Source organism: Pantherophis guttatus, chromosome 8 (assembly GCF_059756535.1).
Source record: "Pantherophis guttatus breed Tessera chromosome 8, ASM5975653v1, whole genome shotgun sequence".
In the NCBI taxonomy this organism is placed as follows: domain Eukaryota; kingdom Metazoa; phylum Chordata; class Lepidosauria; order Squamata; family Colubridae; genus Pantherophis; species Pantherophis guttatus.
In genome coordinates, this window is record NC_142070.1 from 32020646 (window position 1) to 32036509 (window position 15864).

A 15864-nucleotide genomic window follows, 5' to 3' on the forward strand; every position below is an offset into this window, starting at 1 on the left:
ATCAAACATTGTGAAAACAGACTACAGAAAAGGAATTTTATTTGGTAGCATTTATTCATTTAAAATGCTCTACTAGTTTGACAGATGACGATCCTTCATTTGAAGGGGAAGGTAAAGCAAATTATATTAGAGAAAAATAAACTAAAAAGCACTTTGCATTAAAAATAGTTATCTGTATGGTAATCCTATAAAAATAAATTGTGCTGAAACAATGTTATAAAGCTGAACTGTATCAATATTACGATACTGTTATTTATATTAGTTCAAAGGTTTTTACTAATAAGAAATAATGAAGCTCTTACATCATTAGTGAATCTTCTACACTTTTTAAAAACATGGATTATGCATATGAAGTAAGCAAGTAAATTCTCGAAAGTGTAATCTCATTTGAAAACTATTTTAAGAACATTTCATTAAATAAAACTCTTAAAAAAGATTATTCATGGACAGTATGTAAATAAAAATTATAATTAAGGCTTAAAGTGATTATTACAAAAATCCCTTATTTCAAGCATAAACAGCCTTCCATATTTGCTATGCAAATAAACAATACACAAATGACTGGGGAAAAAATCTAAACATTCTGAACACAATCCATTTACACATTTGGCCAATCATGCAAATGTACTGCATTCTCTGTATTTTATTCTGTTTTAAGGTGCAATTAACATATTTTTAATCTAAAATGTTACAATTGTATACAACAGTATATTAACTTGCAATAGAATACATATAATTTGACATTTACTTAATAGTATAACTATATTTAAATTTTGCAGTTACCGTAATGAATACGAAAGATAAAACACTTTTAAGAATGTTCATTTTTGAGGAACACACATTACAAGTTAGTGATAATTAGGCCATTGTTCTTCTAAGCATTAATAAATAATATCGATACCATTTTCTTTTATTAAAATCCCTTAGTCTCATGGCTTATGCTCCCAAAACATTAATCTAACCCAAAATTGAACACACAGGACAAACAGAACATCAGTTCTATTAAGTTTAAATATAATACCCATTAAACATATTGAATGGACAGGAATAAATCCCTACACAATTCACTTACAGATGGACCAATTAATAAAACATAATCGTAACTAATTAATCAACAACATTTTGTTTAAAAGAATAGCTCTTCTCCTTGGGCCAAATTTCTAATGCTGTACATGTTAACAGTTCAGATAATAAGCACTACTCCAATTATTATTAGCTTTGGTTTTCCTTTTGAATTAAAGAAAAGTACAAATGCATAATGATGTATAAATGGTTTTTTGTTTTCCTAAGAGTCAAGCACAGTGTGTTAGTGAGGTATCATAAACAACAATGAAATTCAATCATATATTCCTACAAAGGGCAGCAGTGTCTAGTATAGTTGTTGAGATGAGTTGGACCTTTCATTTGCACGTGTCCTGCACAAGCCTACTGAATGTCTAGGAACAGCAAGAAACTGTCTGGGCATTGTTGGATTTCATCCAAAAGAGAATGTCTTTTTCCTAGAACTGTTTTATGACTGTACAAAAATATACATAAATAAATCTAACTAACCAATAAAAACTTATACAAATGACTACTTTAACAGAAAGTTGTCGATATCTACTTATGACCTATATAAAAATCTAAAGCTCTGCTTAAGCAATGAGCTGAAAGTATGCACCATGATCTCTGCCTGCCAAAAAAAAATATCTTTAAAGTTGTGCAACTTATGCAATGATCATCAGAATGCCTGCTCATGTCTTCAATATTTGCTAGGAGTGTTTATGTGCAAAATCATTGAAACCCCTTAAAACAATATCATAAAAGTTTTAAAGAGCCCTTTCAGCAATTTCTGAGCACCAATTTTACATAAACTCCCCATTTTATGCTGTCTCTTCCATATTTTAATTGTTAAATTATATAAGCAGCAGTATCTTTGTATGATGTTGATATTTCAACTACAACAAATAACAAATGGAAGGAAACCAGACAATATTGGCTAGCACTTATTTATGATTCATTCAATGTGCTATGGATTCTGCAGTGTTAAATCCTTTAATTTTGAAGTTTTTCATCTTCAAATAAAGGTTCATGTTTTGGCTTGTTAAGAGGATGGATGCACATAATATGTCTACCACTAATACTGCAAAAAGTTTGTAATACAAAGTCAATTAAATAGAGAAAAGATAGTATTTTAAGGCTTTTTCAAAGTGTGGATTGCTTACTTTTTACTTCATTCTTCTAGCTTCCAGTTTTGCTCCACAGAAGGTTTGGGGAGAAAAAAGGCAAAAGGCCAGTGAAGCAAAGTTGAGTGATCTAATTAAAACCTTTATTGCACCTAGTGGAATCCCTACTAGTAGCTGTGCCTCTAGTCTAGAGCAATGTAACCAACTTACAAGAAAAATAAGTTGCAATTTCCAGTATTATTTCCAATAATATGCAGGAGATTCACATTCTTTTCCTCTTACCTTGAAAAATGTAAGTTATGTGGAACACTATGAAAATAAACATCATTTGTTCACACACACACTCAGAGAGAAAGTTTTCAGAATATTCAACAAAAGCAATACAACCAGAAATTAAAATAGAAAAAAGTCAGTGTACATAATTTATTTTTAAAATTAATGAACTTAATTAATGAAAAATTTAAATGGAAAGAAATTAAGGGCAAAATTTTTGAATACTTTATTCATATTGAGCCTTTCTTCCATTTTATTTTCATAAAACTGTGTACCAAATAACTAGGATTATAATTTTAAACTGATTTTTGGGCCTCCTTAGAAAAATAGTATTCTTACACTGAACAATAAAGGCAAAGAGTTGACTTAATACATTTTTAAAATATCCACATTGTATTGGAGAAAAGCTCTCAAAACTGAGACCAAGTTTTCTGTAAAACAATATATTTGCAGATTAAAAAATTCCCTAAAACAAAAATAATTCCCTAAACATTATCATTATTTAGATGCTACAGTTTACCAAGTGCACATACTAAACTTCTACATATAAAACGACTGAATAAAGTGCACAGCAGAAGATAATTCTTATTAAATCAAAACATTGCACATTCTTAAAGCACTGGCAAAGAGAATAATACAATGTTGAATCCAAATGTACTGTAAATTAACACCAACATGTCATAGTAGGTTTTGATGCTGGTTTCAAGTGAATTGTATTATCTGGTAACTGACTAAGCATGAGTGGTTTGTGGCTCTTTAGCTTATGAGCCAATGTCATAAATATGGCTTCCACATGATCATTGTCATTTGGGTTTTTAGCAGAAGTTTCAAACAGTGGCATACCATGAGTGTCAGCAAATTTCTGAGCCACGTCTGTAGGCACCTGAATTGCATTCCTTAGATCGCATTTGTTTCCAACCAAAATCCGGGGTATTTCATTGGTGAGCAAGTGTTGCTTGCACTCTTCAATCCACAGTGGCATACTGTGAAAGCTAGCAATATTTGTCATATCATATACAAACACAACTGCATGTACGTTCCTATAATAATGCTGCACCATGCTCTTCCTAAAACGTTCTTGTCCTGCTGTATCCCAGAGCTGGATCTAGAGGTGGGAAATGAAGAAACGTGAATAAGAATAAGACCATACATACATACATACTTATCAATTAATCAATGCAAACTTCAAATGGATAAGTGATAGCATATTTATAGTACCTGCCTAAATAAAAACATATTTTCAATATAATTTCTATTACCGTTGTATGTTTTTAATATTTTCTAAAGATCTTGAATGATGGAATTGTCTGGAATTCTGGTAAGGGGCTTTCCAGAGCATCTCTGGCAGAGGAAACTCTAGCATCCCAACTTAAGGCAGACACATTGAATGGGTAGGATTTAATTATAATATGTGTTCCTGCAACAAGCAGGATACAAAACCAGATTAAATTAGCATTCTGAATTGTAGAAGTCTTAACTGTAGCCAATGCAGAGCCTGCAATGCTGGGTTTACATTAGAATCTCAAGTTCTTCCTGCCAACAAATAACCTGCTGTATTATTTGGACTGTTTGGAAACTCAAAAAAAAAAAAAAAAAAGAGGAAACTCCATTAGAGCACACTGCAGTGATCTTACCAGGAACTGGCCAGGCCACTGTTGTTAGAATTTATAAATTTTATGAGCCAGGGTCATGTTTGTGAGATAATTAACTGTATAAATGAAATAAAAACAAATAATGCATAATAGTAAATTTTAAAAATTGGAAATTGCTGATCTATTAATACCTTTGACTGAATTTGTAATTGCAAAACGTTGTCTTTTTGTCAAGAAACGATTTTCTTAGGTTGTCAGTCCTTATAAATCCCCTTTTATCTAGTAATTCAACCCACTGCTGCTGGGCATTCTTGGGGCAAATACATTGCTGGGCGATGGAACAGGGGTGCCACGTTTAAGGCACCATCGGCCGAGAACCACCGCATTAGGCAATTTTGCCTCCGTCATTGCCCAAGGGGGGTGGGGAAGGGTCTCCCGGCCCACCGTAACTTTTCCCGCCCCGACTTTCATCCGGCCTAGCGAGCCCAGAGGAGGGCGAGGGAAAGAAGGGGCCGGAGTCCACCTGGAGAGAACCAGAAGCGGTCGCAGGTTTTGCTCACCTTGATTCTCTCGTCGTCGATGTCGACGGCTCGCTCGCGGAAGTCTACCCCGATAGTGGCTTCGGTGCGCTCGGGAAAGCGCCCCGCGCAGAAGCGGTAGGTGAGGCACGTTTTCCCCACGTTGGAGTCTCCGATCACGATGATCTTGAAAATGCGGGAACGCGCGGGCGGCAAAGACCCGGGCCCCGCGTAGCTGCTCGACAGACTCAGCTCCAGAGACGACTCCACGTCGGCCGCCATCGGACGCCGCTGCCGCCTCCTCCTCCTCCCTCTGCGAGGCCCTCAGGCCCGCCCAGCAGAGGGGGGAAAGCGGGCGGCGAAAGGAACTCGGCCCGTGGCTCAAAAGCTTTCCTCAGCGCGAAGCGCCTGGCGCGATTGCCGCCACCGGCATCCACAGAGCCACTCAGGGGCGGGGCGACGAGGGATGGGCGGGGCAAGGCCCCGACGCTCCAGGCACCAGAGGCGCCCCTTCCCTCCTCCTGATAGGAAAAGCGGGCGCGACTTGGCTGAAGATACCGCGAGAGTGGGAGGACGGGCCGAAGTTGTGGGGTGGGGGTGGGGGAGAGACATCTTTCGTCAGGAAGGTGGGGGCGCTTCGGGGGCAAATCCCTGGCGGTGAGACGCAGGTTGTAGAGAGATTTGGCTCCCTTTCCCCATCTGGTGCTGGAGAGCAGGGGTTCCCAACCTTTCCGGGTCATGGAAGGTTTAAAAAAAAAAAGGAAACAATTCTGTCAGCTGCAGGCAAGCGCGCATGTCTCTTGCCACTGGCGCAAATGGAGCTGCGCGTGCAAGCAAGCGCGGCTGCTGCGTTTGCGGCCCGGTTTCAAGCCCACCCCATGGGGTGTTGGGGAACCCCTCCTGTAGAGCAACACTACTGTAGTAAACGCTTGCCTTGAATTTGGGGAAGCAATAAACGGGTGCAAGGAAATAAATCTGTTGGGAGACTTTGGGGGCTGAGATTTAAGTGATCTTGGAGAGGGGCACTTTTTTTTTAGTACGGAGTGCTTCATAGTGGTTACATCTAGCCTCGAATATCAGCTGTCAGCCGGCAAGGTCTTTCAAAACACTCTGGCTGAAATCCTAACCAACACTTTAAGGTTAGGCAACGTTTCGACAAGCTCTCTACCTTGTCATCTTCGGGCCTTTATTATCAGTTTAGAAGCTGTGGGTCATGCTTCATTATACTAGCTGCAGCCTGAATGTGTGTTAACGGTCCAGTTTTCTCTGGCTCCCTATTACCAACTGTCAACTGCAGCTAGTATAATGAAGCATGACCCACAGCTTCTAAACTGATAATAAAGGCCCGAAGATGACAAGGTAGAGAGCTTGTCGAAACGTTGCCTAACCTTAAAGTGTTGGTTAGGATTTCAGCCAGAGTTTTTTGAAAGACCTTAAAAAGGTTTTTGTTTGGGAATTTAGAGGATTCTGAGCTGTGATCTTAGCCAGGATTTTAAACATTTTAACTAACAAACTTATGACACGGGAAAACACCCGAGATTTTAACTTTTTACATACACACACCCGCGAAAACTTAAGAAGACAGATTATCTATCTATCTATCTATCTATCTATCTATCTATCTATCTATCATCTATCTATCTATCTATCTATCTATCTATCTATCTATCACATTATAGAGGACCACAATCGGCCTCTATAATGATAAATTAGTCCTTGCATTTTTTCCTCTCATTCCATTTGTTTCATTGCAGAAAGAGCAAAAACAAGATTCCTCCTTCCAATTATAATATGCAACTTTAACATGAAATAGTAAATCTTGTAAGTAAAAATGGATTTCCTTTAAATTAAGCTTAATTCCTGGCAACTTAAATGTTTCTTGGCAACAAGGTAGTCCTTCTGGGACACTCCTCTGAATACCGAATTTACCATACTTTACAGTGATTTCCTGATGGGCTTTATTGGTGTAGTGACCACAACTCTGACCCAGCTTGAGATCTTCCAAGATTGGATAGGTACTACCACCTGGATGGACAGGAAGCCTTTTCATTATTCAAAGCTTAAGTCTTAATCTTTTCATTATGATTTGCACAATGGCAATATTTGTATTTATCAGAGCTGTAGTGCAAGAATCTAAAACTTTAGAAAAGGATTTTATATTTGAGCACTAGAACCTTCCACTACACTTTATATTCATCCATGAAAAAAGTTAACTTTAAACTAGGGTTTATTTTCCCTATGAAGATGACTACATATATCAGCATTATCAAGAATGGAATTTTCCCTCTATATACCTTATTTACCTAATGAGATATATCTTATTTATCTGATAACCTTGAATTTTATTCTATCCCTGCTTCCCAGGAATATAAATAGTTATATGAGATGTTCATCTCATTTGAAATTACTTTGGGAAATCTAATTTCAAAAAACGGTACTACTAATATTCAGTATTTGTTTCTGCAAAATGGGAGGAAACACAACATATTTTTTGTACCTCTTTCTGTAGTTTTATAAAAAACGTTATGACGCTTTAAGGACCCTTTTTCCTTTTTACAAATTTAAGACAATATTGAGGACAGTTTAAAACTTACTGGCAAATTTGTCTGCCTTGATGAAATTGTAGGCTGTAAAAAGCCTGGGCTATAATATACCCTTTATTGTAAGTATAAAGAAAATGACAGCTTGGAAAGAGTTGCTACAGAATTTCTGATATCTGATCATTTTAAATTATCAACTATCATTGGAGGAAGAAAGAGGGTTCAAATTAACCCTCATGTAAAACCTTATCCTTTGTCAGTATGGTTTTTAGCTAAAAATGCAGAATGATTGCAGTGTAGTTTCATGGCTACCAGCAGTATTTGTTACTGTGCATTAACAGTCAGAAACAAATTTGTATCACCAGCCAATCATAATAAAGTTACGAAGATTTTTGAACTGAGAGGCTTTACCCTTTCTCATTTTGTATTAATATAATTAATACAGTATCTTTGGGTTAATCACAGGAAAGATTTTCTCAGATATATTGGGCCCATGAAATGAGGGAGAGATTAACCACAGGGTCCACACAATTTTGTTAGATGCACGTATATCAAAAGATGAAGGTTCTAGACGAATGATCAGTCAATACTTTTAAATTGTTCTTATCACAGAAAGAGTAATGATATCTCTAAAGAGATGTACAACAATGAAAATCACAAAGTGTTAGTTGTTTTGATTTTTTTCATACTGGCATTTGTTTTTAGCATTTTCTACACTGTACTTTCAATTTCTGATTGCAAATTTTCTAATTCATATAAATTCGCATTATCTTTGTGGGGATATATTTCACAGAGGTATTTACTAATTTGAGCACCCATGATTGCCAAATTGCAAATCATTATTCACAGTGGCAGTCATTATGGTTAGCTTTACTGAAGGAGAGGGGGGACGGGGGAGTAGTGTCTCCAAACACTGTCGCATTATGCATTGTGGGATTTCACCAACACTAATATAAATCTTTTATGATGTTACGCTGAACTTGCACTACATCTCCTGACAGCAGTTTTCAAATTCTATAGTCACACAACTCTTTTTCAAAACATTTTATTGCATTATATTTGGTACCTTATGTTTGACAAAGGAAATTACATCTGTAACTGCAGGGATAAGAAGCTGGTCTGTTATTGAAAAAAAATCTTGGGCCCCTTAAAAGTTACAAAGTCATGGGCTTGCCTGAAATAACTGAGCAAGAAATATATTCTTAGAAATGTAGGGCTTCAAGTATTACAAACCTGTGACACTGTGGAAAAGTTTCAGAGGTATCTAAACTGCAGCACTTTTTTTTCCTGCATAACGTGAACAAGGCCTGCTGAGGTTTTAAACAATTAGTCTCTCAATCAGTCAAATTCATAGTCAGGAGTTCATCTCTTAAAAATTTCAATCCATAGTTGAATGAATATCATTTATATTTTCACTGTACGTGAAAACTACATGCTGTCTTTCTAATGAGTTGGTGCCACATCACAGTGCATAATTCATTTGTTCTTGCATTACAGTTTTTTTAAAAAAATTAGCCAACATTGTTGTCATTCACATCTCCTAAACATCAATTATTTTTTTTTCAAAACTGAATTAAAAAAAATATATTCTAACCAGTTCCTTCATTTAAAAACTGTGGTGCAAGAACACCAAACTGATCACGTGCAGTGAATTTCGGAGACACAACAAGCTTTCTGAACACCTTATGTTTCGTTATTTTGCTTCATATTTTAAGTCCCAGTCTCTACAACAACATTAAATATGTGTTGCAGGTTTGTTTGCAAATAGTGATTCACATTGCATACTTCCAAAGGGTAGAATCATCTCTGTATCAAAATCAGTCAGATGCTAAAGCCCCAACAACTTTTTGTGCTCAGTGAAAAGGATCCAGTGCTAAAACAGCATTTTTTGCTGTCTGAGATACTTATCTCAACAAGACAAATTTAAAGTAATATTTCTGCCACACACCTGCTCCAATGGGGTGTTAAGCCTTCAGATTCCATATAAATTAGTTTAAAAACCGGGTATGTAGATAAGGGATACTTTTCAATTTTAGCAGTGCTTAGCTTTTCTTTAATTTTCTTTAATTGAGCCATCTATTTCCAGCAATACGTTACTTTATATTATATACTTCGTCAGCAGGATAAAAAAAAGTAAAACTTTGAAGGCAACTTTTTTTCTCCTTCCATTCTCTGTAAGTTAGAACAATTCAGCAGGTGCGTGACAAAAATATTATACACCAGATACAGTCCAAAATCATTCCACTCCTTTTAAAGTTCATATTTCATTGGCCAATTCTTCAGTTTCTGCAGATATGTCTCCATTAACTGTGATCTTCATATCTTCTTCATATCCAGGGGGCATAAAAGCCAAAGCATATGGGAAAAGCTTATGACAATTTGCTCTGTACACTTCAGCTGCCTCTTTACAGTCTCCAAGGCTACCGTCATTCAATGCTTCCAATACCTCCATGCATGTCTAAAAGAAAAAAAATGTGTTTTAAAAGATCCTGTATTTTAACAATTGATACAATTCTGTTAAGATGTTTGTGTATATTGCTATATGTAAGGCTTAAACATTCTGTTCCTTAGAAAATTACTAAATGTTAGTAGTATAGTTTGCTGGCCTATTTTGTTTGAAATTTGAAAAGGCTGCCTGATAGGAAGACAATATATAAGTTTTTATATCAAATTTACCTGAAGATTTCTGTCTGCTAGAGATTCATCAAGTGAAGTTGCCAGTTCCACAGCTCTTTTCTGGCTTGTAGAATCCAAATAGTATACCATTTTGGCAGCTAAAAACAGAAACAAAAATGCTCGTCCAGACACATTTAGATAATATTAAACATTTACTTTTATATTTGGGCCTCCTCTATCTATGTTTTCACCAACTATAGGCTCTAAGCACATAGATCAGTTCATAATACCAATCTGTTTAAGATCAACAGAGGAATTACAAAACTCGATAATACACAAGAAAAGAAGTGTCGACTAATTTTTCCCTTCGCCCCTATTTATAAAGGTTAGATGTAGAAAACAATGTCATTTTCTGGGAATAGAAGAGCTTTAATTCATTGCAGCTCCCATTGTTAGAGCTGAGGCAGACAGTGTTTGTTCAATTACCACCTCCATGTTTTTCAGGAGATCCTGCAACCTTCCAGAGCAGATTTGGAGTGCAGGTTCTGCGGCATTAAGGAAAAATGGATGAGGAATGACACTCCCTTTTGCAAGCAAAAATATCCAATGAGTTCAGTGAAAGTACTTTGGGGTAAAACCCAATACTCACCTTTTCATATAATGCATATATCATTGTGATAATTACAAATCAGAATATACCTATTATATTCTTGAGTACCCAAATTCTGTCAAGAGTTTGCAATAAATACATAAAAAGACTAGGGTATTTTTTCTTGGCTGTCATATATATTTTATACTGTACTATTACTATTTTTAATTGTTTCATGATTGTTCGTTGCCAAGATTTCCTTGTTTGAGTTGAGTGTCTATAGAAATTGAATAAATCAATAAAAAATTAAAACAAATTTATAATATTTAATTAAATGCCTAATCAAAAATGCATTTTATGGCCTATTTTGAGAGGGCAATACAGGTAGTCTTCAATGACCTTAATAGTGATCACAGCCTTGGTCGTTCAGCAAAGTGGTCATAATACAAGACACCTAGCTGACCACTTCATTCAACAACTGCAATGCCAGCACTCCCTGTTGTAGCTGCTGAAATCCAAGTGGACACAAAGTTTGAAGTCCTTCTCTCCCTGTTTCTGTGAGGCTCTCTGGATCTGTGCATGTTTGGATTTCAGCTGCTGAGGGCCAGGCATGCACAGTCCTAAATCCTTCTTTCCCCACCGCTATGTAGAACTTTGCACAGACAGGTGAAGAGTAATTTTAAAAGCTCCATGCTGCAGGCAGTCCTCGACTTACAACAGTTTGTTTAGTGACCTTTCAAAGTTACAACATCACTGAAAAAAGTGACTTATGACAATTTTCCACACTTGCAACCATTATAGCATCCCCATGGTCATGTGATTAAAATTCAAATGCTTGGCAACTGACTCATGTTTATGGTGGCTGCAGTGTCTTGGGGTCAGTATCTGGGGGTCATTAACCAATTTTGTTGACTACATGATGTACAATGACAGTAAAGGCTATACTTATGTGATCCCCTTTTGTAACCTGACAAGCAAAGTCAATGGGGAAACCAGATTCACTTAAGAACTGTGCTACTAATTTAACACATGCAGTGATTCACTTAACTGTGACAAGGTCATAAAGTGGGCAAAACTCACTTAACAAACATCTCACTTATTAACAAAAATTTTGGGCTCAATTGTGGTTGTAAGTTGAGGGCTAACTTTATTTGGATATGAGCAGCCAGGATCCAGATATGCACAGAATCCTTCTCATCTTTGATAAAGGGATTTAGAGCTTAAATTTTGGTAGCCAGGATCCAGACATATAAGCAGCTTAAGGTCTATCTCTCCCTCCCCGTTTCCACCACCACCACCAATGGAGAGCTCTGCAGAGGCAGGGAGTGAAGGTTTTTAAGCTCTGTGCCTGTTTAGATTTCAGCTGTGGAGATCCAAGCAGGTGTGGATTAGCAGTCAGTTCTTTCACAGGTCAGAAGAAATCCTCTTGGCAGGCGGTGGCAGCTTGTAATCCCTGCTGGTTTCCCCAATGTTTTGGGGAGGTTGGCAGAGAAGATTGCAAATGGTGATTGTGTAATCATGGGGCACTTGTCATGAGTGTAAACAGGTTGCCAAGCACTCATATTGCAATCACATGACTGTTAGGGTGGGATTGTATAGTTGCATGTGTAACACATACAGTATGGCAGGAACAGCAGCAAATCAATGTCCCATTCCTTTGTATATGCGTGACTTTCTACATTGACTATTACTGCTATCTTATCTCAAAATCTGGAAAATGGTTCAATGCACATGGAAAATCTGATTTTTGCAAGGATACAAAGAATAGTTCTTTGCTTTGATGAAAAGAATAAAGTCATCCTTGTAGTAAGAATCTGTTTCTTGTGGTAAATTAAATCACCTTAGAAGCCAATGTAAGCATCTACTTAAAAAATAGTCAGTCACTTTGTACTCTATCAGAAATGTAAATTGATACAGAAATCAGTATTATTTATAACATGACTGTAAAACAATTCCCGAATTATTATTAGCGCTATATAGCTGGGAGAACAAAGCATAAAGGTAAAGGTTCCCCCCGCACATATGTGTTAGTCGTTCCTGACTCTAGGGGGCGGTGCTCATCTCTGTTTCAAAGCCGAAAAGACAGTGTTGTCTGAAGACATCTCTGTGGTCATGTGGCTGGCATGACTAAACGCCAAAGGCGCACAGAATGCCGTTACCTTCCCACCAAAGGTGGTCCCTATTTTTCTACTTGCATTTTTTATGGGCTTCCGAACTGCTAGGTTGGCAGAAGCTGGGACAAGTAACGGGAGCTCACCCCGTTATGCGGCACTAGGGATTCGAACCGCTGAACTGCCAACCTTTCAATTGACAAATTCAGCGTCTTAGCCACTGAGCCACTGCGTCCCTTATAGCTACAAAGCATAGCTATTCACTATTTCTTTGGTAAAGGTTATTTTTAATTTTCACTAATTACAAACACTCCACAAAATTATTTACTCTGAACTTATTATATACAAGTGTACATTTTGAGGTTTATTCCAGCCTCTGGAAAGTTATACTTTCTCTTACAGTCTCTTTGGAAAGTTAGCTGTGAGGAAAGTTGATTATAAATGATTTAACAGAAATATTGTTTTAATACTTCAACTGAAATTTCACATTTCTGACTTCAGAATACCCTCTGCTAAAACTATGTAGTATTTGACAGGCTATTTCTAAAAACAGTTCTTTAATTTTGCTATTTTTGAATCAAGTTATGAGGCTATATGTCTTTGAGGATTTCAAAGAATCCATTCTAATATTAAGAACAGACATGTGACCAAAACACTGGGTAACGTCTTTGCAGAGAAATATGTTAAATTTGAGACAGCATTCAAACACTTGATTCTTCATTTGCACTCAAAAGAATACTTACCAAAGTATGCAAAATTGATAATCATATGATGTATGTTTTGTAATAACAACAACAACATTTAACAGTGATACCCATTGTCATCGGGGCACTTGGTACCATGTCCAAGAATTTTACAAAATACATAAAGAAAATGCAGCTTCCTGCAATAACACCAGCGGAACTGCAAAAAACTGCACTACTCGGAACATCATGTATTTTAAGAAAATACTTTGTTGATACCTAGGATGCTGGCAGCAACCCGTATCAACCATTAGCACCAGTCACTCATATTTGTGACACATTTTTAAATGTTCAGTTGCCCGTGTTTCATGTTTAATGAATAAAAGAGATGATGATGATAATAACAATAATAATAAAGAATACGATTATGATACTGTTTAAAGCACCTGAAGCTGCTGGATCCACTCCTTTTAGTTCTCCCTCAAGCATGGAAGCCAGCTGACTCTGGGCCAGTCACTTCTTTTCTGGACTAAATTAAGTGTCAGGCTCTGCAGCAAACCTTCTGATAAGCAAAATCCCTCATCAAGCCATGTAATGACAGCATTACTATCAGAACTAAATGAGCACAGTACAAAAATAATCAGACCCTGCAACCACACTGGAGAAATACTAGGAAGAACAATGATTAAAGGTACCAACCCAACAGATGTGCAAGATAAGAGCAAATCATTCTAAAAACCCAAAAATCAATTTAAATAGAGTAAACTACATACCAGACAATCTATGTGGTAAAGAATTATAGTGCTGTTTAAGGAAAGTTTCATTGAAGTTCTTTGGATTAGTTGCCCCAAAAAGTCGATTCATTTCTTGATTCAACACTGTCCTGACCGTTTCTTGTAGATCTTTACTTTCAGAAACTATAGTATTAAGAACATAGAATTAATTTCAGAAGAATCTATTGGGCTTTAATAGCTTAAGATTTATTATGTTTTGCTGTTTCTCCTGTAATCCTGATTGTTCTGTTGTGCCAAATAACCCTATACATACATAACAGAATACAAGACCACATTAAGTAGGCTGGCTTTATGTTGATAATTATGATATTAGCATAAAACTAGACTACAATGAGGCATGTCATTCATTTAGCTGTTAGCCCAATATTGTTTATTCTGAAAAGAATTGGATTGCCCGAATGTTATGTTTGCTTGCAACTCAGGATATAGTATCTTAAACAGGAGACAACATTTGCTACCGAATATAAATTTCAAAGTGATTGTGATAGATTTTCAGACATGGAGAGTGCTGGGGAAAACTGCATATTTAGTGAGGATAAAAATATTGATATATAATTGAAAAAGGAAATATAATGTATAAGAAAGAACGTTGACATTTGGGAGTAGTTAGAATCTTTTAAATTGAGAACTCAAAAGGCATAGTAAAAAGTACTTTCTAGCAATCTACCTTTGCAACTACCTAAACTCAGTCCAATTGTTCTTTCTGTTAATATTTCTGCATTTCATCAAATATTTTAGTTTAGTAAACTGTTAAGTACTGCTTACCTGAATTTATAAACCAATGAATTTGCAGATATAAAAATAGATTTTTTTAAAAAAATTATCACATAATTCTTCATTTCAAAGGATAAATTCAATAACATTTTTAATAGCCTAAAGTATATTTTATCATACTGTGCAAACCCTATCATTTTAAATAACTCAATAATTAGTGAAAAGAAATCGTATGTATAAATCATTCATTTCCTTTATTAGCAAGAGCTAATTATGTCCCTTCTGGAAGTTTGACTACTAGATCATATAAGGTAGCTTCATACCACTGCTGAAGAGATGTATCATACACTCATGAAGCCATGGATGATTAGGATCAATAGCAAATGCTCTCTTCACAGATTGTAGCATAAGAAGAAATTTTTCTGTATGAGACAAAATTGCAAAATAATTTCCATAATCAGGAATGCAAACAGAACACCCAATTATGCTTTACAAGTATAAATACAATTTGAAATTACAATTAGAATAAGCATATACATCCTGACTATGTTGCAGTACAGTACAGATCATAAATCTCATAGCTGGTGAGATTTGGACAACTTATAAGGTTGTCTCTGCAGAGCTCTTGGCTTGCACAGAATAAGGCGAACCTGCATATGGTAAAACTGGACTTTGTAGGTATGGCATATTGGCCAAAACGTACTTAACTGACAGGTACACTCTTACTATTAGCACTTTAGTTTTAACCGAGGCAAAGTTAAGGGAATCTTTATTCAAATAGCTCAGCAGGCATTGATATCTCAGATTGAATCAATAAAACACATCTTTAAATTGAAATATTAACATTAAATGTTTTTAATATTATCAAAATCTTAAAGAGTCCATCAAACATTACAGGATTTTAGGTGTTTTTATTTGGCTAGTCAGACTTAGACTAATTTTCCTATTTGATTTTCCTATTTTGATTTTTTTTTTACTTGTGAAAATTGCTGATTCCTGCTTAAGCTGTGTTGACTAAAGGACATAAAAATGCTTAAATAATAATATAATAAAATACAGATATTATTTAATTACAATATTTTAAAACTGAATGTAATAGTTCAGAAAGGTTTGACTACTGTACAAGTGTCAATATATCACTCACTCAAGGCAAACAAGAAAGTAAAGAAAATGGATAGATTCATGTTCTTTCCAGATTCTGCATATATCTCTTTAGAAAGATGACCTTACACCTGAAAATATACCACAGCTCATTCATATGCTACAGTA

General features: G+C 36.0%; 2 protein-coding genes and 1 long non-coding RNA gene across 3 annotated transcripts in view; 1 reads left to right on the forward strand and 2 right to left on the reverse strand.

Moving 5' to 3' along the window:
- Positions 1-35: 35 nt before the first annotated feature.
- RAB33B (RAB33B, member RAS oncogene family) lies at positions 36-5276 on the reverse strand. The gene is made up of 2 exons (XM_034401527.3): positions 4591-5276; positions 36-3543 (listed from the first exon to the last, which is right to left on the reverse strand). The coding sequence occupies exons 1-2, from the start codon at positions 4828-4830 to the stop codon at positions 3103-3105; spliced, it is 681 nt and encodes a 226-aa protein (XP_034257418.1). The 5' UTR covers positions 4831-5276; the 3' UTR covers positions 36-3102.
- LOC117680288 (uncharacterized) lies at positions 5149-10341 on the forward strand. Its single transcript, XR_004588323.3, has 3 exons — positions 5149-5205; positions 6303-6369; positions 10209-10341. It is a non-coding gene; the product is annotated as an uncharacterized LOC117680288 (long non-coding RNA).
- The window catches only part of NAA15 (N-alpha-acetyltransferase 15, NatA auxiliary subunit), a 42737-nt gene continuing 34992 nt past the window's right edge, over positions 8120-15864 (reverse strand). The window contains exons 17-20 of the mRNA XM_034442970.3: positions 14919-15017; positions 13861-14004; positions 9765-9862; positions 8120-9546 (exon numbers count right to left, since the gene is read on the reverse strand). Coding sequence (XP_034298861.2) covers positions 9346-9546; positions 9765-9862; positions 13861-14004; positions 14919-15017 — 542 coding nt within the window. The 3' untranslated portion in view covers positions 8120-9345. The remainder of the gene's footprint in view (positions 9547-9764; positions 9863-13860; positions 14005-14918; positions 15018-15864) is intronic.